Here is a 23,313-nt window from a genome sequence, read left to right on the forward strand (position 1 = left end):
GCTAGGGTACCAGCGAGATACACAAGAGGCAGAACTCGTCCGAGGGGGACACTATCTGCATATGGAGCTGAAAGTGCGGGGCGAAGCACTAATTTATGCACAAGGAGGTGCACGTTTTGAGGAAAGCTTGAGTTTGGGTGAACGCATGCAATAGGTCCTTGGCCAAGTCCAAGAGTGGGCGCGCGAAGGTCGTCACAGAGGTGATTCTACAGAGGTAGAGGGACGAAGTATGCAGGATCTTAAGTTTGAGCCGGAAGAGCTTATGTGGATGAGAAGTGTTGCGCGGAGTGCAGGAGTCTTGAGGATAGCCAGTGGGCACGTCGATGAGGGCATCGACATAATGAAGTGGGGGAGGATGTGACGGTCCGCACCTTTGGAATGGCCTAGTGACATTTTTGTAAATATTTGAAGGTCGGGATCTTCGATCCCGGGCTGTGGGAATCTCTTAAGAATGTCACTAGGATGGTGCATGTCGAATGGCGGGCCAAGATGTGAAGGTTTGCTAGAGAAAACCCCATTATGATTCCTCGCACAAAGTGATATCTATGGGTGCCAGAAAGGAAATGGCTCAATAAGCTCTTTAGGGGGGTGGTCCGTGTCTGGCTCTCCACGGCCCCCGGCTCTGGCTTCGAGCTTGGGCTAAGCGAGCCTCCCATGGGCGACGGCAAGCCATGGGGCGGACATAAAGTGCCACGAAGGTGGGCTTATGTCTCCGAGGGACAGGGAGTCCCGAGGACAGTACCGGTAGGCGCTACGAGCTGGTATTGCGCGTCACTCCTGTGCCAGAGGCTAAGTGTAGCATTCGCTATGCCGTTTTCTATCGGCTATGCCAAGAACACACGTAGGCCTTTATTACAAGGTTGTGGCAAATGTGCCAGTGAGCGGGGGCTCGGGTTCTGCCTCGCTCACGAGGGTCGGAAGCTAGATAGGCACGGACGGGGCGACACCGTGCCATCGGGTGACATTCGTATGTGGGCTTCCAATCTTGTGTTGCTACCCTGGGTGGCATGTTGGCACGATGCTGGTGTGCATGCTCTAGGGTCGGATGCTATTCGAGATGTGCATGGACCAAGGCCCGAGTGGAGAAATGGGTTGTTGGCTAGATCTTGGCACTAGATTGAGTAACAAGCTACCGAAGGGGCGTGAGGCCATCGGGCTAGCTTGCAGGGCGGCATGAGCCATGATGATTATGAGAACCTCAGAGGCATACAATTGGTATCAGATGGGTCGATATATGAATTCGGATAGTAAAAGGCTAGCCATGACTAGAGAGTCTTGGCGCCGCACGGTCTATTTCCGCTGTATAAAATGTAGGACCGTGACACATTGGATGAGAGAAAGGACGAATGGTTAAGCTCCATGTCACCAAGCAGCTTTCATGTCACTATCTTTATCAACGAGGTGCTTTCCATGTCACCAAAATGCTTAGTTTACTAAAACTCTAATTTGGTTAATACATTTTAATTAACATATTTTTGTGTCTTTGTGTACTAACTTAACAAGCCTAAATTATAGAAAAAGTGGCTTTAACAAATTACAAAACAAACTAAGGAAGTGACCTCTCAGCCAAGACACCTTTGTTTGGTCTCAGATTTGGCTTGTTCATAGCTAACAATTGCTATGATTCTCTAACAAAATTAAACAATCTCTAATTAATTAAAAACATATTGTATAAAAAAAATATATATAATAATAAACCAATAAAGACTTACATTTTAATTCATCAAATTGATAAAAAGATATTTGATTGACCTAAAATTATAAAAACCCAATAGTATGTGAAAGAGATTTTATAATTTTCGGGGTTTCTTTGTATAATTAAATTCATTAAACATATAAAGATACAAAAATAAAAAAGATCATCAAATTTATAGATATTTGTTTAGTTGAACTTTAAAGCAAAAATAATAATAATAATAATAATAAATAATTTGTTTAGTTGAACTAAAATGATAAAAAAAAAATTTAATTATAATCTCTATAAAAACATTCTATTGGCTTTTCTTTTCTTTTTCTTTTTTTATTTTTATTTTTATTATAATTTCAGTGGCTTTTCTTGATTAATGATTTAAAAAAAAAAAAAATCAAATTCCCACCCTCCAATGTTAAATAAGATGATAATTATTATATGTTTTCCTTCAAATAATAATCTAATAATGGTTTGAAATGAATTTTATAATTTTGGGGGACTTAGAAACTGCCCTGGTCACTGGCTGGCCATCAGAAAATACTCTAGGCGCCTCTCCCACCACTGGACACCACCCTCTTGCCCAGCCGACTGCACAGTGGCCGGAGTTTCCACTGGAAGCTCGGATTCCGAGCCGCCGGTCATGTATTACATAATCTAAAATCACACATAGGGCACGTTGCCCAAGAAATCATATAGAAAAAATAAAAGTAAAAGTGATCATGGAAAGAACTTCAGCAGCTTGTGCGATGGAATGGAGCATTGAACTGGAAAAGGGTCTCCGTTCCAAGTTACCAGGACGACCTTTGGAAGCTATCTCACAGTTTGGGTCCAGACTCCAGCTATGGAGCCAAGACCCAGAACCTACTTTGGCTGCGTACCACATGTTCGATCTTATTCCTGGGGAGGACAGGCTCTTTGCCAACGCCATCCTCTTGCGCCTCGCTGAGGCTTTTCGGGTGGGCGATGAAAAAACCCGGGTTTGTGTTGTCAAGGTGTTTCTATCAGAGTACAAGCAGCGTTGCAAACAGAAAGGGAAAGGGTATAAAGGGTTGTTGTCCAAGTCCAGAGTGCACAACCAATTGGAATTGCTGAACAGAGTGAAGGCTGTGTTTGATAATGGAGATGTTAATTCCAGGGCGTTGGCTTTAGCTCTCTATGGTTGTTGGGCTGACTTTGCCAACGACAAAGCTGATATACGTTACTTGGTTCTTTCTAGTCTTGTCTCTCCTCATGTTTTGGAGGTGAGGTCAGTGTGCTTTTCTTATTTTGTTTTAACTTTTGTTTTTTCAATGCTGTTTTTATGATTTGAAAGTGAAAACAATAACTGTGCAACAAAGTTCTGGATTTTGTTTTTATAATTAGTGTGTTTTTCATTTACAGGGATGTCTGTATCTATAGATACATTTAGAGTGCATGTTGGAAGATCTTTTTTTGGCAGTTATAACGTTTCTATCACCGCCTTTTGTAGTGTTTGGTGAATTTTGAAGTTCTGAAATGATTATGTTTGACAAAGCTCATTGGACTTGGTTTTGACCATTTTATTTATTTGGTTCCTACAGGTAAAAGCGTCTTTATTTGCTGCAGGATGCTTTTGCAAGCTATCAGATGACTTTCCTTATATTCTTTTGGAAATGCTGCCTAACATGATGGCTTTATCTGAGACATTGTTGGCTATAAGGGTTGCTGGAGCTCGAGTCTTTGCAAAAATGGATCACACATATTCAATTGCAAAAAAAGCTTACAAGGTTCTGTACCTTATCTTAGTTTATTTCTTTACAAGAATTTTCCATGAAAAGAGTTCACTTATCATGGTGCTGTTTTAGGTTTATTCAAGTTTCTTTTTAGTGTTAAGATTAGGAATTCTTTCATAATTTTGGCTCTTCTGGAAATCGGCTTTAGTTGTTACTTGTGGCTATTATTTTGGACTGAATTGTTTTTGTTTTACTTTGTGGTTTTTAAATTAGTTCTCTAGCCGTTTAGTTAGAAATCCAAATCTTAGTAACTGAGGAGTACTAGAAGCATACATCAATGAATCATGCATGGACGTACATAGTTGTTGGAAAATAAGTTTAATACTATTTTCCTTTGATTTCTCTTTATGTAGTTGATTCCAATCCTACTCCATGCCCTTGTTTCTTTCCATTTCATCAAGATTCAAGGCTCTTAGTCCCTTTCTTTTTGAAAGTCCAATTCCATTTGCTATAAATAATCTTGAGAATCCAACAAATATGCTACCTTCTTGTCTTGGTTATTGTTCACTTGTAATTTTCACAGTGATTTACACAATCAGCTCTTTCCAATCTTAAATAGATTCCAAACCAATTTAATTTCTTGTCTTTTTCTAAAACTCTATAGTAGAATTTGTGTTCACATGTTGTCCACCAAATAGCCTTAAGACTCATGGTTCTTTGGTTTTTATTTTTATCATATTGTCTGCATGATTAATAAAGTCATCTCCTTTCCATCTTCAATAGATCTTTAAACCAAACTTCAGTTTCTTGTATTTTTAAAACTGCATAAGCACAATTTTATTTTTGACCTGTTTCCGGTAAATAGCTTGAAGATCTTCAATTTTTTTTTTTTTTTTAATTTTTAATTTTAGTTTTATTATTGTTATATTTTTTTGGTAATGGTTATAACACCATGGTGAATCATTAACTCTCATTTCCTTAATCCGATCCCTCCCAATTTATAGAAGGAAAGCTAAAGTGGGCAATTAAAATATTACACCAATCTCTCTTTCCTTTATAGCCATCTTTCATATCCTTTCCTTGTTTCTTCTGTCTAATCCTTCCATCCACACTGCTAAGGAACCATCTATAGATTTCCTAGAAATAACAGTCTTTATCCTATAAATATAGATTTCATACTACTATGGAAAGGATTTTTATTTCTGCTCAAGAAAAAAATGAAAGTGATGCTTTCTGTTATTTTCCTAGGTTCATTGCATATTTATATATGGCTATTATACTCAAGACTGTAACATGATTGCTCACTGTAAGTCTACAACAGAGTATTTGTGCTTCGGTGTACTTAGCACTTGAAATGTGCAAGGTACTTTGACTTGACCTCCAAGCTGGATCGCTTTTTTGGACATGTTATTTCATGTCGTGGATGTTGTACAAGCATGTAAATTGCTGCTAGCCTGACCTTGGGTCCAACTGACTTAATGTTGTTACAGACAGGTCTACAGCTGTTTTTAGACACTTCAGAAGAGGATTTTCAAGTTGCAATGTTGGTTTCACTTTCAAAGCTCGCTTCCATGTCAATGATGCTAATCTCTGAGCAGGTACCTTAATGCAGTCCTGGAATTTACAGGAATATATTTTGACTAGAGCTAGGATTAAAATGCAATTTCAGTCAGTAATGGATATGTTAGGTGATGAGAAAATAAGGACAACACGTATCAAAGTCTTGGAGTATTCCACCTCCATCCACGGGTTTGGGAACAAAATCTGATCTCAATTATTGAATGATTGGTTTCACTAGAGAGAGGAATAAAACTTGCAAAACATGTTTACAACAAAACTTTAACTGTTGAACTTATCTCATAAATTTTACATACTCTAGTTTAAAATTCTACATTGAATTTTATAAATGAAAATATTCTTTGCATTTGCAGCTTATGTTCTTGTTTATTAGGAGTATTTATTAATTATTTTCATATGATTATTGATATCTTAATGCAGGTTGAATTTCTTTTCTCATTCCTTAACCAAGAAAAGTCTTTGCGTGTACGGGCAACAGCCCTAAGATGCCTTCTTTTCATTATCAGTAAACGAGCGTGTCAATTTCCTGTTAATGCATATATGATTAAAGCATTGTCCATCATGGTAGATGAACCTGAACTTCCACTGACCATGCAATGTGAAGCTTTATGTATTTTGCATAAGGTATGTGTGAGCTCTTATAAGTAAACTTAGATTAATGCCTTAAAGTTTATTGTCTATTGGCTCACACTTGGCAATTGCAGATGCTTTTATATGCTGTCTTACCTGACCTGTCAGGAGACTTGCTTGAGTTTGTTAAGCTGTCAACCATTATTGAGAATGCATCTCTATCTCCAGTCATGTCTAAGAGCCTGTTAGCCTTCAATGTTCTGGTCGAGCTATCAATCAAACTTAAGGAGAGTAGAGAAACTAATTTTTGTTGTTCCTCCCCTACACTATCCAAGGTTATCTCTCTAATTACTAACCGCATCACCTTGCTTGTGAAGCCATTCTTGGATCTGTACCAGACTGAAACCTTATTTTATCAAGAAGTTAAGAACCTGCTGAATCTTCTTCTTCTTATAGTTGGAGAAGACCCAGACTTGGGTGTGATAGTGCTGGATCATATTTTCATATTAATCAGATTTCTGTCCATTATGGATGATAATCTCATGGCTAGCACACAAGCTGATAAACTAGGACATGATGTTGTAGAAATCAAAGGAAAGAGAGGCACAGTTACCAGATTGAAACTTGTATATATCGTTTATAGATTTGTGGTGACCTTTCTTGAAAGTCTTAAAGAAGCTGCTGCCATCACCACACTAGTATTTGACAAAGTGAAACTTCTGGTTGAAAATATATGTGATTGCAATTTATTTGATTGCCATACACACACAATATATTCTCTGTTGTTGCATTGCCGAGTCATTTGGGGTCTCAATGTGAATGGAAGTAGTGAAAGTTCCAGTCTTTTCAGTAATTTAGGTGCATCTCGTGATAGCTACTTGGTTGAGCATGAACTTATTACCATTACATTTGCAAAGAAGTTGGTGACAGAAAATAATAAATGGCCTGCTTACAAAGTAGGGATTTATTCAGCATGTCAAGGTGCATGGTTCATGGCTACTTTTATATTTCAGCAGTTAATAATGCAGGTCCATTCTGATTCATGCCATTGTTGGTTAAAGTCACTACTTCAATTTGCTGATTCTGAGAGAAAATTTGAGCTGCTGATGCTATCAAAGCAAGATCTCAGCTTAGCAACCTGGTTAGAGTCGAAAATATCTCCTCTTGCTAATGGTAATGAAGATAATATCAATAAGCCTGATTTTAGGAAAGAGTTTGAAGGGGTTTACAACAGTATTTGCTCCTCTCAGGAAACGTTAGAGGTGGCTTCTACAGCAAGTCAAGAATTTTATTTCCAGAGATGGTTTTTGTCTTTAAGAGTTAAATTATTACAAGCTGTAACAGATGTACTTAAAACTCTGGGAACAACTCGATTTGTCAGGGAATGCATTGGCAATAATGGACACCATGACGAAAGTTTAATGGTTGAGTTCTGGGTATCTTTACAACAAATTACTCAAATCTCACCGCAGTTGAATAGTCTAGCAAAAGAATTTGATCTGGTCACTACATCTTTTTGTGATATGGACAGAAATAGTTCAAAAATAATTTCAGCGCTTGCATTGAGTTGTTCACTGCTGGCCTTTATTACGAGTTTTGCTCTCTTCATTCCAAACCTACCCGAAACTTTTACAATTTGTGGTCTGGAGAACCCAGAAAATGGTCTACCTGCACATCTAGTGCAGAATTTAGCTAAAAGGTTATGGCATTTGGACCATGAAATCAGTACAAATCTCTGTCAGCTTGTGGAGACTAGTGGACAGATCAAAAGCTGTTTTCACTTGCAGTCAAGAAAACAAGAATATGACAATGGTTGTGAAGCAAGGCATGTGCTTGCTGTTTGTAATTATGCTGTTTCTGGTGTTGTTTGCTTGATAAGTGACGGAAACAAATCAAATGATGAGGAGACCATCCTACAAGTTATTAAGGATGGATTACAACTTCTATTTACGACTCTTACAATGTGGATGCAAGTACCTTTCAGGACTCCCAAGCACTACTTCCGATTAAGGTATGCTGAACAGTTTTCTTCTGATGAGACACATAGAATATACCTTCTTCTTTTTTTTTTTTTTTTTTTAATCATTGAATTTATCCATTTCTGCAAGACTAGCTTCTATATGCTTCGATATTAAATGTTATCATAGACTCTGAACTTACAGTTGTTTTCTAAAGCATGAGCTCCCTCTTATTTTGAAAGGTTTCGTTGATAGAAAGTAAATTCTTAACCATTTGATCTCTACTCAAACGGTGGGTAGGGCTGAGTTTGTCAAGTCAAACTATCATGGGTTCAAGACTTTTACCAATTCATATCAACCATTTGAGTTTATTGCAATAGGATTCTAAATCACATGGTTTTTCGACTGTTCAAATCTTAAGTCTTAACTATAACATGGACCTCAGAACTACTCTTGGCAGTCTTTGGTACTGTTTCAAAAATGTCACTGTCCTGATTACTTCAATTATTCTCCTTATTATGACCACTTGAGGTTACAAGTCCATAGATACTTCCACTGTACAAGGAGGCAAATTGCATTTTATTCTGCTCTTAACCATGTTCTACAACATACTTACCTGGAGTAGGAATAAGTTAGTTGGGATAATAATTGTTAATGCTTCTAGAATCTCACTTGATTAATGAAACTTGTGATTATTTTCTTTTAAAATATCTTTTTAATAACCTATTACTGTCACATTGCTAAATTTTCGCTTTAGTGTTTTTACAAATGTGATTGGCATATAATTTCAGGCCAAGAATTGGATCAGAACTCTTCGTCGTCAGTGAAACAAAAAACAGAGAAGGAATATATATTTTGCCAGGCTACCACTTATCATTAAGTATTTGTCTTCAGTTGAGAAATATACCATCAGATATCCTAGTTTGTGTAACCAAGTTGTACTGCATGCTGGAATGTAGAATACCCTTTCAGGAGCCAAAAACAAGCCAAGAAAATAACGAACAATCTAGGCGCGGTTATAAATTCTGGGAAAATAACAACATGGTAGAATTGAATGACAAGCTATTCAGGTATGTGACCGAGTGCAGTATGAAAAGATCTAATAAGGGTAAGCATTGCGGTAGGGTTTATAATGATGGAGGGTGTGTGAATTCATTTGTCTGTTTTAAACCGAACAAGAGAGGACAAGGGTTTTCAAGTTGCTTACTTGATATTTCTGGATTTCCAGTGGGTTCTTATAGAATCAAATGGCACAGCTGCTGTATTGATAATGAAGGTAATTATTGGAGCCTCATCCCATTGAATGCTGGACCCATTGTTACTGTACAAAAGTCTATGGTTGTAGCCTGATTATGTGTTACAGATGTTTTGGAGTATGTAAAGTTTTTATGTTTGCAGAATTGGCCTTTTTTTTTTTTTTTTCCTTGTTTCTTTGTTCTTTTAAACAATTTTTGGATTTTAAATTCTGAAAGCAATTTTTTTTTTTTTTTTAAATTACATGGATATATAGTCTTAGACCACAGAAGATATGCAAAGCAATAAATTGAACAAATTATGAAGTTAAAATTCCCGTTTGGTTGTGTTGTTTTTGTTTATGGTTTCGAGGTTTTAAGGTTTTGTTCTTAGGCCTTTTCGGAAACTGAATAAATTTGCTTTCATTAAGAATTGACCTGTTTTCATCATTTGGAAATTGCTTTCAGTTTTCACTATAAATATATATATATATATATATATATAAATAATTAGTGGATTGTTGTCCTAAAGTTCCTGCTATGATTGGTTGTGCTTTTGCATTCCAAATGTTAATTTCATTTTATTTTTCACTCCAACCCAACACCCAAAGGTCATCTTTGTTTTGCCTCAGTATTATAACTTATGCCATGGTTCAGAGCCATAGCATGCATTTAATTCATTAGTTTGTTGGGTTGGGATTTTTTTTTTTTTTTTTTTTTTTTTTTTTTGGGGGTTGTTGTTTTGGTATCGCTTTCTCTACATTCTAAATCTTTCTAGTAATTTTCCAACACTTGTCATCCGTGGAGATAAATTCTAAGAAAATATAGCATGTGGCATATATCTTTGAGGAACCAATCTAGCTACCACTAGTCCAGCAGTCAATGCAGCTCCAAACAAAGTATGCAGTCTAACATAGTAATGCTTTGCCATGAAAATCTTTTGCTTCTGCTGTCAAGTAAATCATCAAGAAGCAAAGTTAGAAAACAGTATGTAGAAATGCTAATGCATGCAATAAGACTAGAATCTGAATTTCCAGTAATTTCAAGTTTTTTTGTTTATTTTTTGTGGGGAAAAAATACCATTGACCACCTTAATTTTTGGCATAAGTACATGTATTGAAAATTCATCAGCTTCTGCTATCATTAATATATAATGTCTAATTTTATCAATTTGAAACACCATTTTGTTGTTAGAAACTGGGATTTTTCAGGTACAATTTCATTGCACTTGGTGTCAAAAGTGGACTTATCTCTTTTATGAGTCATGAGTCATGTTATAGCTAACAACTAATTTTGCCATGGGTATAGTCAGGGCACAGAGAAAGTGGAAAAATAAATAAACCAATATCAAAAAAATCAAAATAGAGAATAGAAAGAAGTCTAATTCATCAACCGCATCAACTTCAACATTTGTGAATGAATTACAACGCAAGTAAGAGGAAGAGCACTGAATAGACCAGAAGTTAACAGAAGAATATACAGTGCTATGACTGCCAAATTCACTACCACTGAACCTCTTTGTGTACAAATTCTAACCTACATTCCAATCAAAGACAAATAAAGCAACTGTGTCAGTCTTTTTCTGGTTAGGTTCTTGAACAACTTAAGAGCTTGGCCAAGCATGTTTACCAGAGGAGACATTTTCCCAACAGCCTTATCTCCTTCATTCTGAGTTGTAGACATTCGTGTTAATTGACACACTGATACACATGGGTCTAGAATATCTAAATTTAAATTGCTGTATGTTTAAACGCACACAATGTAAGAAAAGGATAAATAAAAAAATCTACTTGATGAAAACGACTACAGAAAAGAAATAAGGATGTTGTGATGCCAACAAGGGAGTGATGCAGAAAGAATTGAACCACTCAAGGGAAGATTGTTCATCCTACTGTCTAAATAATAGGAATTAAATACTATGCTGAGAAAACTGAAATCTAAAACTACGGCAATTGTTCAATCAGGTTATATCATCTTGAGCTGCCATGCAATAAGTAAAAAGCTTTTGTAGCAAACGGATCAAATGCTGCAAAGCATAGAGGCTCCCACAGTCCTTGATAACTTAGCCCGGATAGTAGGCTCTGCACTTAGTATGAGAACAGACATAAAATACAGTATTTCCCATGAAAACAAGGATAGGTTAGTTTATCTTCCACACAGCATAAATTCAATGTTATTGTGACTGATCCTTTCAGCTTAAACTCCATTGGAAAGTGGCTTGCATCCTCTAGCGGTAAAATATTTATCATAACAACAGAGGCCAACCAAATGACTTTTATCAAGAAAGCAAGTGCAATATTTAAGATTCTTAAGCAAACCGAGCAAGAAAGAAAGTTCTTTCTACTTACCTGATATATATAACCACAAATGATTGCACATGAAGTAATAATATTGCATGGTTATTTCCTGCCTCAATGGATGCTTGAGTCAGCAATATGAAGCCAAGAGCAAGAAATGAGTAGGCAGATACGAAGGTCCCTGTACGGCTTCCCGAACACATTATAAAGAATATTTGGCCAATGTATATTGTATATTATGCAAGATATTTAAAAAAAATAAAAAAATAAATAAAAGAAGTAGAAATAAAACTAATTGTAAATACAGAAAATAGAGATAAGAACAAAACTTACCTGCCAACAAGGTTTACAACTGATTCTTGTTTATTCTTATCTGCTCCTGTATCAAAATCATAGGTATCATTGCTGCAAAATGAATGGACAACAGATAAGAATTTTCAGGTTTCAGACAGCATAAAAGAATTTTAATGATTCAATGGATACCTGGAGGGATTAACAAATTTGAATAGTCTATTAATGGTGAAATTAGATACTAAAGGAAATCTAAAGCAGAAAGGATTCCGGTATGTATTACTTACAAACCTTATGTTATTTAAGTTTACTGAAGCATTAAGGTTAAAACAAGGGCACTAATCACCCACGATTAAAGACTATGTTTAACTTTGAACATGTAAGCCCTATTACCCAGAAAATAAGAATGGGAATGACAGTTAAAAAAGAGGAAACAAAAATACAATATTAACATTACCATATCAAAATGGGGCCATTTAAGTCTACCAAGAGCCATTTAGTCATCATCCTCTTCCACAATTGTTTTTTCATCCATCTAAGCATAGATATCCAAGACTCTTTTTCATTTTTAGTGCATAGATTTTACTCGGAATAAAAGAATTATCTGGACCATTATTTCATTAAATGAAGTTTACTTTTTTTTCTTTTTCCCCTCCCTAAAAATGGCCTATTTTCGTTATACACTTCATTGTTCTTAACTAAATACATACTTCATTTTAATATAATAATAATATTAATAATAATTATTATTATAATACATGCTTCATTAAGAGTAACAAAATATATGTGCATATCCATAGAAAAGAATGCATAGTAGTAGTAGTAATAGTAGTAGTAATAATAATAATAATAATCATGCGTGGATTTTTTTAACATAAAATAATTGTTTTGCATACCAGTATTAGCTTATATTTTTATTCTCATGATTAAAATGGGATACCTAGCTACCAAATTAAATTGATCTTATATTGTATATATATATATATATATATATAATTGTGTGTAAATACATATACAAATCCTCATACAACCTGTACATATATAAAAACATAAGACACAAAATACTTTATGTCACATCTATATTATTAAAAGAAACAAGCTCTGTATGCTCCCCCCCCCCCCCCCCCCCCCCAAAACAAAAAAAAAAAGAACAAAAAACAAAAAATATATATATATATATATCTATATATATATATATATATATATAAACAAAATGAGAGAAAAGATTCTTTTTCGGCAATATTACCATATATTAGATGTGGTTACTCCAAATATTCATTCACAATATATATACATATATATTCACATATATATATATATATATATATATATTGGAATAATTTTAAGCCTATAATACTCCTGAAACCTACCCCATTCATAACAATTATTCTCTTTTTTTATTCTTCTCGTTAATTTCTTTATATAAATAAGAGACTAATATTTTATTTTGGCTATTAAAAAACTTAGGTCATGTTTAGTTTAGTATAAAGAAAGATTATTCAGAATAGAAATAATTATTCATAAAAATTAAATAAGGAAAAAGGAATAGTTATTTTATTGACATGATTGGTTATTATATTGGACTTTTTTTCTTTCCAAAAATATTAAATTACATAAAAATTAATTATTATGTATTTTTAGTGTATGAAAATCAATCTAGATTTAAATATATTTTAAATATGGTAACCATTTTATCATTGAAAGAAAGGAATATCAATTTTGAACTTTTAAAAATTAATAACTATTTCTTAAATTAGGAGAATATGTATTTTTATGGAATAAATAATTTTAAAATTGAAATATACCAAAAAAAAAAAAAACTAGTGAATTGTATTCTTATGGTAAATTTATATTTGAACAAAAATAGCTATTTATGGGGATAAAAAGAAAGAAAGAAATTAATTATTTTTATTTATATGTTTGGTAAGAATATTAAATTAGATTCAAAATTTAGCTTTTTATAAATATTTTAAAAAAATCAAATATGGTCAAAATCGATATTAAAAGTAAACTTTTATATTTATTAATCTATTTTTACCATATAATGAACTATTTAAGTTTAATTTTTTTTACAAATATATAAAAAATATAAGTAAAATTTATCTAGATTATAATATGGAAACAACAATTATCAACCTTTTTAATTTCATCAGTCATTGAATTGTGTTAATGTTTTTATATGATTTTCAAATTAAAAATAAATTAATAAAATATGGATACCCAAAAATTGAATGGCCAAAACGGATTATTTTTAAGGAAATCATATAACTGCCATATAAAGAATAGCAGATGCCGATGCCATATAACAGCTATTCATTGTGTTTACAGAAAATAATCCGCCATATAGCCGATGCCGAAGCCGCCAAAGCCTGTTCGATCCGTGACCGAAACAGAGAAGAACAGCACAAACACTTGGACTAAGCTTGACGAAATTTTGAAATCAAGGGCTTTGAAGATTTGCAGCAAGGTGAAACAGCCAATTCATTTCCTTAACTCTCTTTTCACCGCCAAGAAATCCAAGAGCTCGTCCTCCGCCCATGCCGTTCAATCACTTTCAACTTGTTCTTCGGCCACTTCGTATCCCAGATCATGTTTAAGCAAAAACTCTTCACCTTCTGGTAGGAGTGGAAAACTTAGTACTGATGGGGTTAAAAAAAGGGTTCGTTTCAACCCTGTGACTGTTATTGTGGATGAGAATGGTCGCTCATGCGGTCACAAATGCTTGCACGAACCAGAAGAACAAGAAGTCGGCTCGACTCTAATGTCTGTGATTGCTCCTACTGCATGGAAAATCAAACGGTCGCCGAAGAGGAAGATGAAAGAAGATGATATAGTCCAAGTGTCCGAGAAAAAGCGGCGAGTGGAAGAACAGCCAGAGAGGAATTTGTGAGGTATTATCGTCAAAGGCAATTGAGTAACAGCGAATTTAAGCTGAGAGATTTTCTGTGCGATGTGGAACAAGTGGATGACAATGCAGTTTTCTGTTCAAGTTCTGATCGTTTCGAGCTTGAAAGTCTTGAGTAGATCACTGCATCGTTATCCATTTGTCCCGTATCTCATCGAAAATTTCTGGGCTTTTAATTTGCTGTTTTTCATTTGGTTACAATGATAATACCTCATGAACTCCTCTTTGTTATTTCTTTCACTCGCCGCGTTTTCTCAGACACTTGGACTTCATCATCTTCTTCCATCTTCCTCTTCGGCGACCGTTTGATTTTTCATGCAGTCGGAGCAATCACAGGCATGAAACAACACATGTTGATACAATCCGTGTCATAGCTAATTAATGGCCTAATAATGTAGCATTTGTTGTTTAATATCATATGCAATAATATAAACCAGCATTTTTTTTTTCTTTTATATCTTTTCTGCTTATTATTATTGTATTGTATTAGTCTTGTTGATGTTGTTTCATACACACTGGCATTGGCCAAAATATCAGATACCAGAAATCTGACCATGACAACGTTTTCTCTTATTCTACGATAATATAAATTGTGTTTAAAACCTTTGGTATATGCCATTACTTTCCTCATTGTTTGTTTTTATTTTCTTATTGATAATGATTGCTTTGCATCAAAAACTAGTCAAATTTAGATTATCTATCGGCTTGTCCTCCCTTTTACTTCCACGTTGCATTACCAACGAGGAATTCCCAAAAAAATAAAATAATAATAAAACTATATTTTTTAAAATATTATTTTTTGGAGATCTTTATGAGTAATGCAACTTTTCCATTTCTGTTTTCTTTTAATTTTGATTTATACACTATTTTATAAAGAACGTAAATGAATATATTACCAAAAAAGGACTTCATTGAATATACATGGAAAACATTAGCTGTTTTAACCCACCAAAAAAAAAAAAAAAAAAAGAAGGAAAAATTAGTTGGTTCACATGCACTTTTATAAGAGTAGACAGGAACTATATAATATTCCTGATTCATTGACATCTTTGATCTTGAATTGTATTAGCAATATTATGACTTGATTTTATTCCCTTAATATAGTCCTTGTATCTATCTACATGTACCCAAGACAATGTTTTTTGCCTGGTTCCCACGCGATCCTTTGCATAGTCAGGGATGATAGGGAAAATGGGTTAAATATAACCATTCCTATTCCCATCCATCAAAATAATAATAAATATACCTTCTTCTTTTTTAAACCAAAAAATCTTGGCATAATTAATTACTTTATTACTATTTATTAGAACACATTCAAATAGATTGTCTTATTACCTTAAATTTTCTTCTCAACTTGCTCTCATTCACCTTATTTACCTCATTCTGTATTTTTTATATTTGTTTGATTTTGGTATGGATTTAGGAAAAGCTATTGAAGTAACTTGCAAATTTTTGCATTAAAAAAACCGCTTTTTGTGATGGTCCGAAATCTTCAAAATGATTTATTTATTTATTCATGAGGTGTAAAATAAATAGAATTGAAAGAATAAGTTATACATTCATTCATTCAACATTTATAACACCGAAAGGCAAGAGCATTTCATTTAAACTATGCAGATTATAATGTCGAAGAAATGTAAAATGAACAAGAGAGTAGCTCCACATACTTCTAAATTTAGTAGGCGCTTCCGAGAATCAAGTTCCTCTGGGGTGAACTCAGCCTGGTTAGAGAAAAACATGAACATTATTTTGAAGCAAGATAAAAAGATAAATAACATAAAAAAAAAAAGAAAAAGAAAAAAGGAAAAAGAAGAAGTGTTTGACGAATAGAAAATTAGAAAGTACGTTCTGATACGGTCTTATTTTCAGCAATCTGAAGAGAGTGAGGAGAGGATAAACCGTGGAGTCGATGTTTGAAGCATTTAGCTTCCAAGAATACATGTCAACATCCGTAAATATTGAATGGTGTATATAAAAGCTGCAAAAAGCATAACAATGATGTTAAAGATAAATTTGGAAATCAAGGTGCTAAATGATAACAAAGCAAAATTCTTACCTCACATACAACATGATGTCTTGCATCATGAAGAGAACTGGTGGCGCAGCTACACAACGCGCATTAAGTTCAACCTTACCAGAATTTACAAGAGGAACAACACATTTTGTCCACTCCATTGGAAGTCGACCAATCTGAAAACTAATGCAAATAGGAAAACTTCACTTGCAACTCCTAGATGATAAAGCACCCATAACTTAAATCATATCGTAGTTCACAATAAATGAAAACTATACATAACTTTCTGGGAAAAAAAATATTAATTTGGATGAACAATTAAGGAAAAGCATATGTACCTCCCCAAATCGCTTTGTTGCAAAGCGAACAATGGAGTTGAATTTGCCAATTGAGGTAGGAAAAGAAAAATAGACAATCTCATTGTCCACCAATTTCCCACCTTTGCTTGTTGAAATTGCAGTGACGACTGTTCTTCCCACCAAAAACCAACCAGGCTCTTCAGGGAAGTCCCCATCCTCCACTGGAAGAGAATTCAAAACTGGATCTTAGCTCTTTCCTTCTTCACATCAGAGGGTTTCTTCGAGCCTGTTTGTTCTCTATTCTTCATAAACTTCTCACGCATCGCTTTACAATCATCAAATGGCCGCGGTTGATTACTAACCGTTTCTTCATTCACAGAGACCTTTTGCTCAACCCTCGAAGCATGTTCTTCTTTTACTGCCACAGTGGGTTTGTACTCGTTAACCGGCTCAGCTTTTACAGACACCAGCACCACTGATTCCTGTTGTTTCACTTGGGCATTTAAACATTCATCTTCAGGACCAACTTCACTCGTTAAGACCCCTATTTTGTTCAGATGCTCATTGTCATTCTCGATATCAATACCATTTTCCTCCTTGACCCGAATCTTTTCACTCAACCCACAAAGCGATTCAGCATACTCCGATCCTCAAACAAGTTCTTCTTTCATCTGGGTATCGAGATATTCTTCCGTTGACATTACTTTTTGCACTCGTAGCCCGAACAAACTCATCGAATTCCGCCATTCTTAACTCCATTCTTGACTTTGGGCTTATCGATTTCGATCTATGAAGCAAATGGCTCTCTTCTTGTTCATTTGAGACCTCTTGCTTTATCTGGGTTGAAATCCGAGCACCAGTGCTAGTGACAGTCCGCATAGTGGTTATAGGCTTAGCGTTGTTGAGGATGAACTTCATTGCCGCATCTGGGTCGTAGTGGGATTTCGAAAGCGCCCGTAAAATATCCGATTCTGGGATTTCCGGACCGAAAAATGACTGGACCTTCTTGAAACTCTGTTCCTCTTTTAAGTGATCGATTGCCATTTGTTAAAATCATATACAATACAAAACCCACAAAAGAAAAAGGTTACAGAAATATTGGATTCATATATGCAACTAGAGGTTTGAGAGCATGAGCTTCTCTGGTTTTCAGAGAAGCAGAGAGAGAAAGAAAGAGGGAAACTGAGAAAACTAGGAGGGAAACTGTAGGGGACGAAATGGGGTTTTGAGAATTTGGCTTTTAAAGTGGGCGAATTTTGGCGCCAGACAAATCTACATTTCTTCGAATTCGCGGTTTTTTTCCACGCAAGCTGGTAAAATGGACAAGTAAAAATTTTGACAAGTGGATTCTCACAGGAAAAGCATTTTTTTTGTTTTTTTTGGTTTTGTTTTTCAATACATTGTCGTTTAAAATGGACAAGAAATTAAATTGAAAAAACGACTCTTTTGGATGGAAATACGACATTCCTTGATTATGCAAATCTGAACGTGAAAACAAATATTGAAGCTGATTTGCTCAAAAAGAAAAAAAAAAAAAAAAAAAATTTTTTAAGTGACATGATAATATTAATTGCGGATGCTTCTTATCTAGATACCAGTTCTTATTGGTCTTATTTTTATCTAAGATAATTATCTACTTTTAATTGTTTTTATTTAGATACTGGAATAAGACCCTCCCCTCTACATAATATGCACTTAACGTACCCTCTCATCCTTATACATCTTTCTTATCATTGTTTTTATCATTTTTATATATTTTTATAATAAGAAGGTCATTTTTATTTTATGGTACTTTGATAAATAGGAATAGAGTTGTCAAAATGAAACTGACAGCGAAAACATAACACATTAAAATTAAACACAAACACATAAACACATAATAAATTTTGACGAAACACATAATAAAGCATAACATAAGCTCGTGATATAACTGATTAAGCATGCCACGAATCACAACGGATCAAACGCTACACATTGCCATGAACCTATAATGGGTTAGATGCGGTGCATGCACATGTTAATCTTTTCAAAATAATCAATATGTATAATACTTTATTAAATTAATCTTTATGATATGTATTTGAAATCATTTATTTGCAATTTTTTTAAAATTATATAATTTCTTTTATGTATATATTAATTGCATAACAAACCAAAAATAAAATTTACCATAATGAATTTAAATTATTTGTTATTTTTACTTTTTATAATATATTAATCAATAAATAAAAAATATATTGACACAAATACAAGACTCACTAGCATAAGCAAGAATGTGCCACTACAAGTATGACACCATAAAAAAATGAGCTAGTACTGAAATTGTGCCAGCACGATCCGATCCATTTAACACTTCTAAATTGAAAAGAGGCACATAGAGGTGGCTCCTCACTAAATTATTCCATGATTAAAGGATGAAAATTTACTGTCTCGTTGCATAAGAATTACTGAAGCATTAAGGTTAAAACAAGGGCACTAATCACCCACGATTAAAGACTGCGTTTAACTTTGAACATGTAAGCTCTATTACCCAAAAAATAAGAATGGGAATGACAGTTAAAAAAGAGGAAACAAAAATACAATATTAACATTACCAGATCAAAATGGGGCCATTTAAGTCTACCAAGAGCCATTTAGTCATCATCCTCCTCCACAATTTTGTTTTCTCATCCATCTAAACATAGATATCCAAGACTCTTTCTCGTTTTTAATGCTCGGAATAAAAGAATTATCTGGACTATACTTGATTAAATGAAGTTTACTTTTTTCTCTTGGCCCCCCCGCCCCCTCTCTTTCTCTCAAAATGGCCTATTTTCGTGATACACTTCATTGTTCCTAATTAAATACATACTTCATTTCAATATAATAATAATAATAATAATAATTATTATTATTATTATTATAATACATGCTTCATCAAGAGTACCAAAAAAATAACAAAATATATGTGCATATCCACAAAAAGAATGCGTCCAATAATAATAATCATCATCATCATGCATAGTTTTTTTTAGACTTAAAATAATTGTTTTGTTTTGCATGCCAGTGTTAGTTTGATTTTTATTCTCGTTATTAAAATGGGATACCTAGCTACCAAATTAATTGATCTTATATTGTGTGTGTGTATATATATATATATATATAATTGTGCATAAATACATATACATATCCTCCGTAGAACCTGTACATATATAAAAACATGAGACACGAAATAATTTATGCCACATCTATATTATTAAAAGAAACAAGCTTTGTCCCCCAAAAAATATAAACAAAATGAGAGAAAAGACTAACTGTATTCTTTTCCGGGAATATTACCATATATTATATGTGGTTACTCCAAATATTCATTTACAATATTATATATATATGTATACCATATCAATTGGAATAATTTTAAGCCTACAATACTCCTGAAACCTACCCCATTCATAACAATTATTCTCTTTTTTCTTCTTCTCATTAATTTCTCGATATAAATAAAAGATTAATCTTTTATGCTGGCAATTAAAAAACTTAGTACATTATCTAATCTAGATTTAAATATATTTTAAATATGGTGACCATTTTATCATTGAAAGAAAGGAATATTAATTTTGAACTTTTAAAAATGAATGCTATTCCTTAAATTAGGAGAATATGTATTTTTATGGAATAAATAATTTTAAAATTGAAATATACCAAAAAAAAGAATAGTGAATTGTATTCCTATGGAAAATTTATATTTGAACAAAAATAGCTCTTTATGGGGATAAAAACAAAGAAAAAAAAATTAATTATTCTTATTTATATGTTTGATAAGAATATTAAATTAGATTCAAAATTTAGCCTTTTTAAATATTTTTAAAAAATCAAATATGGTAAAAATCGATATTAAAAGTAAACGTTTATATTTATTAATCTATTTTTACCATATAATGAACTATTTAAGTTTAATAGTTCAAACAAGGGCACTAACCTTAATGCTTCAGTAAACGTAAATAGCTTTGATGTACCTTTCAGATACCTCTTTTCAGGATTTAAAAGAAATCTACTCACGACGCTTACTGCATGAGCAATGTCTGGTCTGGTACACACTATTGCATACATAAGACTTCCTACCACTGAAGAATAAGGTACGGACGTCATCTCCTTTATCTCTTCTTTGGATGAGGGCACAATCTCTTGCTCAACTTAAAATGGTTTGCAAGTGGAATGTTGACTGGTTTGGTTTTATCTATGTCGAACCTCTTTATCACTCGTTCAACATACTTCTCCTGAGTTAGCCATAACCTTCTATTTTTCCTATCTCGGATTATTTGCATTCCCAAAATTTGTTGAGCTGGTCCTAAGTTTTTAATATTAAAGGACTTAGACAATTCTTTCTTCAGTTGACTAATCTTTATTGTATCTTGTCCAACGATCAACATGTCATCCACATATAGCAAAAGTGCAATAAAGTTTCCACCTGAAAATTTTTGAATATAAACACACTGGTCTGCTGCAGTCCTTTTATAGCCTTGACTCACCATAAACGAGTTAAACTTCTTATACCATTGTCTTGGTGCTTGCTTGAGGCCATATAAACTCTTCTTCAGCTTGCATACGAGATTTTCTTTCCTTGAAACCTCAAATCCTTCTAGCTACTCCATGTAGATTTCCTCATGTAAATCACCGTGAAGAAATACTATCTTCACATCCATCTGTTCAAGCTCTAGGTTTAGACTTGTTACTAAACAAAAAATGACTCGAATTGAAGTCATTTTTACCACTGGTGAAAAGATCTCGTCAAAGTCAATTCCTTTCTTCTGAAGAAATCCTTTGACCACCAATTGGACTTTGTGTTTCGCTACCCTTCTGCTGCCATCTTTCTTGAGCTTGAACACCCATTTATTCTTTAGTGCCTTCTTTCTTGTTGGAAGCTCAACCAACTCATAAGTATGATTTTTCTACAAGGATTCCATCTTATCTTGCATTGCTTGCAGCCATTTTTCCTTGTCTTGATAAGAAACAGCTTCCTGGAAACTCTCTAGCTCCCCCTATTCAGTAAGCACAATATACCCAAATTCTGGAAATCTTTTTGATGGAATTCGGCCTCGCTCAGATTTTCGAACTTGTAAACCACTGGTTTCAAGAGGTGTACCATCATCTGATCGCTGTGATGGCCTTGCAGCTGCTTGAGAGGATTGAGTCCCCCCCTGCTCAATATCCCTTTCTTCCTCCTGGTCTGCTTCTGGCATATCTTCATGCATCTCATTATCCTCTGTGGCTATTTGTGTCGATGCTTGATTAGGATCAAAATTCTCGGCACTAAAACTACAATTAGGAGACATTCTAGGCTTTTCAGTATTTTCCATTGTCTGGTTTTCATGGAATACTACATCCCTGCTTCTAATGTAACAACCCGTCCTAAATCACATTGGAATTCGTGCACGTTGACCGAGGTTGACCGTTGATCGAGTAGGTCAAAAGTTGACTTTTTGTTCCAGTTGGAATTTCTAGTTGACCAGGGTATCGTGTCGAAGTGCATGATGCCCCGAGTTCGTAGACTAGTAGCACGTCGAAAACGGAGCTACGGTTTGAAAGTTATGGGCAAAACAAGTCGAGGTGCAAACAGTTCAAAAGGTGCCGGGAGTTGACTTTTTGTTGTTGTGTAATTTTGTTTTAACTTTTGTATGGTTGTAAAGTACTCGTCAATACGAGTTCATAGACTAGCAGCACGTTTAAATTGGACATCTGGTTAAAAAGTTATGGATGTTTGAAGTTCGCTGGATACCGTAATATTTTATTATATCTGGCTTAAGTGCACAGTAATGCCACGTGTCATCACCTGATTGGTCCACGTGGATGAACAGTGTCACCCACGGTGGCTTTTATTTGGCAAAAATGCTGGGGAAGAGAGAGAAGAGAGAGAGAGAAACGACCAACCGCCGGAAATCGTCCAATTTTCCGGCCGATCCTTGCTACACGCACCGGCCAGACGGGAGCGCCTTCCCATTTCCGGCCAAACCCCAAAATCTCACAACCGCCGGTCACCGGACGCGCCCAGATCGAGCCGGCGAAGCACGGCGGTGATTTTTCCCTCCACCGCCGTTCGCCCAGTTTCCGGCCATTTTCAGGCCACACGCGCCAGCCACCCCTCACCACCTCCTCAATTCCGGCCTGCCCACCAAATTTCACGGCCGCCGGACCTCCGACACGCCGAGATCGGAGCATTTTCCGGCGAGACGCCGAAAATCTTCAAACCCCGATCTCTTCGCCGTCCGGCCTCCGTTTGCCTCACCGCCAGTCCTGTTGGAATCCTCTCCCCTCAATCTACAAAACTGCCAAAAATCTCTGCCAACGGCCACCATACGCGCCGTCGCCGGTAACAGTTGCCGGTGACCGCGGCGGCTCGCCGGAAGTCACTGTTCCGGCGAGTACTCAATTGCACCGCTGATCCCTGTCCACTAATTCCGACCTCTTGAATCCAAATCCGACATCCTTTTCCTCCAATTCGCGACGGTTTAGGAGAATTGAGGAGTTAAATCTTGAAAGCTTTCCGGTGAGATTCCGGCCACCTCGGGTCCGATCTCCGAGAAGTAAGACCGAATCCGTGATCCTTATCACTCAAGCTTCGATTGGGTATATCACTCGTAATTTTTAGTTGTCGTTTGTGTTCGCTCCCCGGGTACCCATTTGGGAGTTACCCGATTAAAATATTAATCTATTTGGTTGGTGTACTGTGGATGTTTTAGGTGCGCGTGCGAGTAGTGGAGTTGATCCTGCGGAGGATCTTAGCTGATATACGCGCTTAAGGTGAGTGAACC

The 23,313-nt window shown here is 35.1% G+C and overlaps 3 protein-coding genes and 1 pseudogene across 6 annotated transcripts; 2 read left to right on the forward strand and 2 right to left on the reverse strand.

The window, feature by feature from the left end:
* The first annotated feature begins 2,155 nt into the window (after nt 1-2,155).
* On the forward strand, nt 2,156-8,887 carry LOC107427819 (uncharacterized). 4 transcript variants are annotated; one of them, XM_048481267.2, is made up of 7 exons: nt 2,800-2,931; nt 3,071-3,164; nt 3,250-3,435; nt 4,872-4,979; nt 5,380-5,583; nt 5,664-7,540; nt 8,279-8,887. In XM_048481267.2, the coding sequence occupies exons 3-7, from the start codon at nt 3,322-3,324 to the stop codon at nt 8,835-8,837; spliced, it is 2,862 nt and encodes a 953-aa protein (XP_048337224.2). In that variant the 5' UTR covers nt 2,800-2,931; nt 3,071-3,164; nt 3,250-3,321; the 3' UTR covers nt 8,838-8,887. The 4 variants fall into 4 exon arrangements, with proteins under 4 accessions (XP_015893700.3, XP_015893701.3, XP_048337224.2 ...); XM_048481268.2 differs by having other exon boundaries at nt 2,809-2,936; XM_016038214.4 differs by lacking the exon at nt 3,071-3,164 and having other exon boundaries at nt 2,156-2,931.
* Nucleotides 8,888-9,533: 646 nt separating this feature from the next.
* Nucleotides 9,534-11,803, reverse strand: LOC107427822 (2-carboxy-1,4-naphthoquinone phytyltransferase, chloroplastic-like; annotated as a pseudogene).
* A 1,854-nt stretch (nt 11,804-13,657) lies between these two features.
* LOC132799424 (protein BIG GRAIN 1-like A) lies at nt 13,658-14,197 on the forward strand. Its single transcript, XM_060811240.1, has one exon. The coding sequence runs from the start codon at nt 13,658-13,660 to the stop codon at nt 14,195-14,197; it is 540 nt and encodes a 179-aa protein (XP_060667223.1).
* Nucleotides 14,198-15,703: 1,506 nt separating this feature from the next.
* Nucleotides 15,704-17,786, reverse strand: LOC125424316 (DNA repair protein RAD5B). Its single transcript, XM_048481382.2, has 4 exons — nt 16,565-17,786; nt 16,269-16,409; nt 16,058-16,190; nt 15,704-15,933 (listed from the first exon to the last, which is right to left on the reverse strand). Exons 1-4 carry the CDS (start codon nt 16,738-16,740, stop codon nt 15,817-15,819), a joined length of 567 nt encoding a protein of 188 aa, XP_048337339.2. The 5' UTR covers nt 16,741-17,786; the 3' UTR covers nt 15,704-15,816.
* Between the last annotated feature and the right edge of the window lie 5,527 nt (nt 17,787-23,313).

This window comes from Ziziphus jujuba, chromosome 9 (assembly GCF_031755915.1).
Source record: "Ziziphus jujuba cultivar Dongzao chromosome 9, ASM3175591v1".
NCBI classification, from domain to species: domain Eukaryota; kingdom Viridiplantae; phylum Streptophyta; class Magnoliopsida; order Rosales; family Rhamnaceae; genus Ziziphus; species Ziziphus jujuba.

Excerpts from the sequence above, each read along its gene's own strand:
- LOC107427819 (XM_016038214.4), top strand. The coding sequence starts at position 2,410 with ATGGAAAGAACTTCAGCAGCTTGTGCGATGGAATGGAGCATTGAACTG. Across the intron at positions 2,932-3,249 it reads TCTCTCCTCATGTTTTGGAG|GTAAAAGCGTCTTTATTTGC; the intron begins GTGAGGTCAGTG and ends TGGTTCCTACAG. Across the intron at positions 7,541-8,278 it reads AAGCACTACTTCCGATTAAG|GCCAAGAATTGGATCAGAAC; the intron begins GTATGCTGAACA and ends ATATAATTTCAG.
- LOC132799424 (XM_060811240.1), top strand. The coding sequence starts at position 13,658 with ATGCCGAAGCCGCCAAAGCCTGTTCGATCCGTGACCGAAACAGAGAAG.
- LOC125424316 (XM_048481382.2), bottom strand. The coding sequence starts at position 16,740 with ATGGGGACTTCCCTGAAGAGCCTGGTTGGTTTTTGGTGGGAAGAACAG. Across the intron at positions 16,191-16,268 it reads GACATCATGTTGTATGTGAG|CTTTTATATACACCATTCAA; the intron begins GTAAGAATTTTG and ends TGCTTTTTGCAG. Across the intron at positions 15,934-16,057 it reads AAATAAGACCGTATCAGAAC|GCTGAGTTCACCCCAGAGGA; the intron begins GTACTTTCTAAT and ends TTCTCTAACCAG.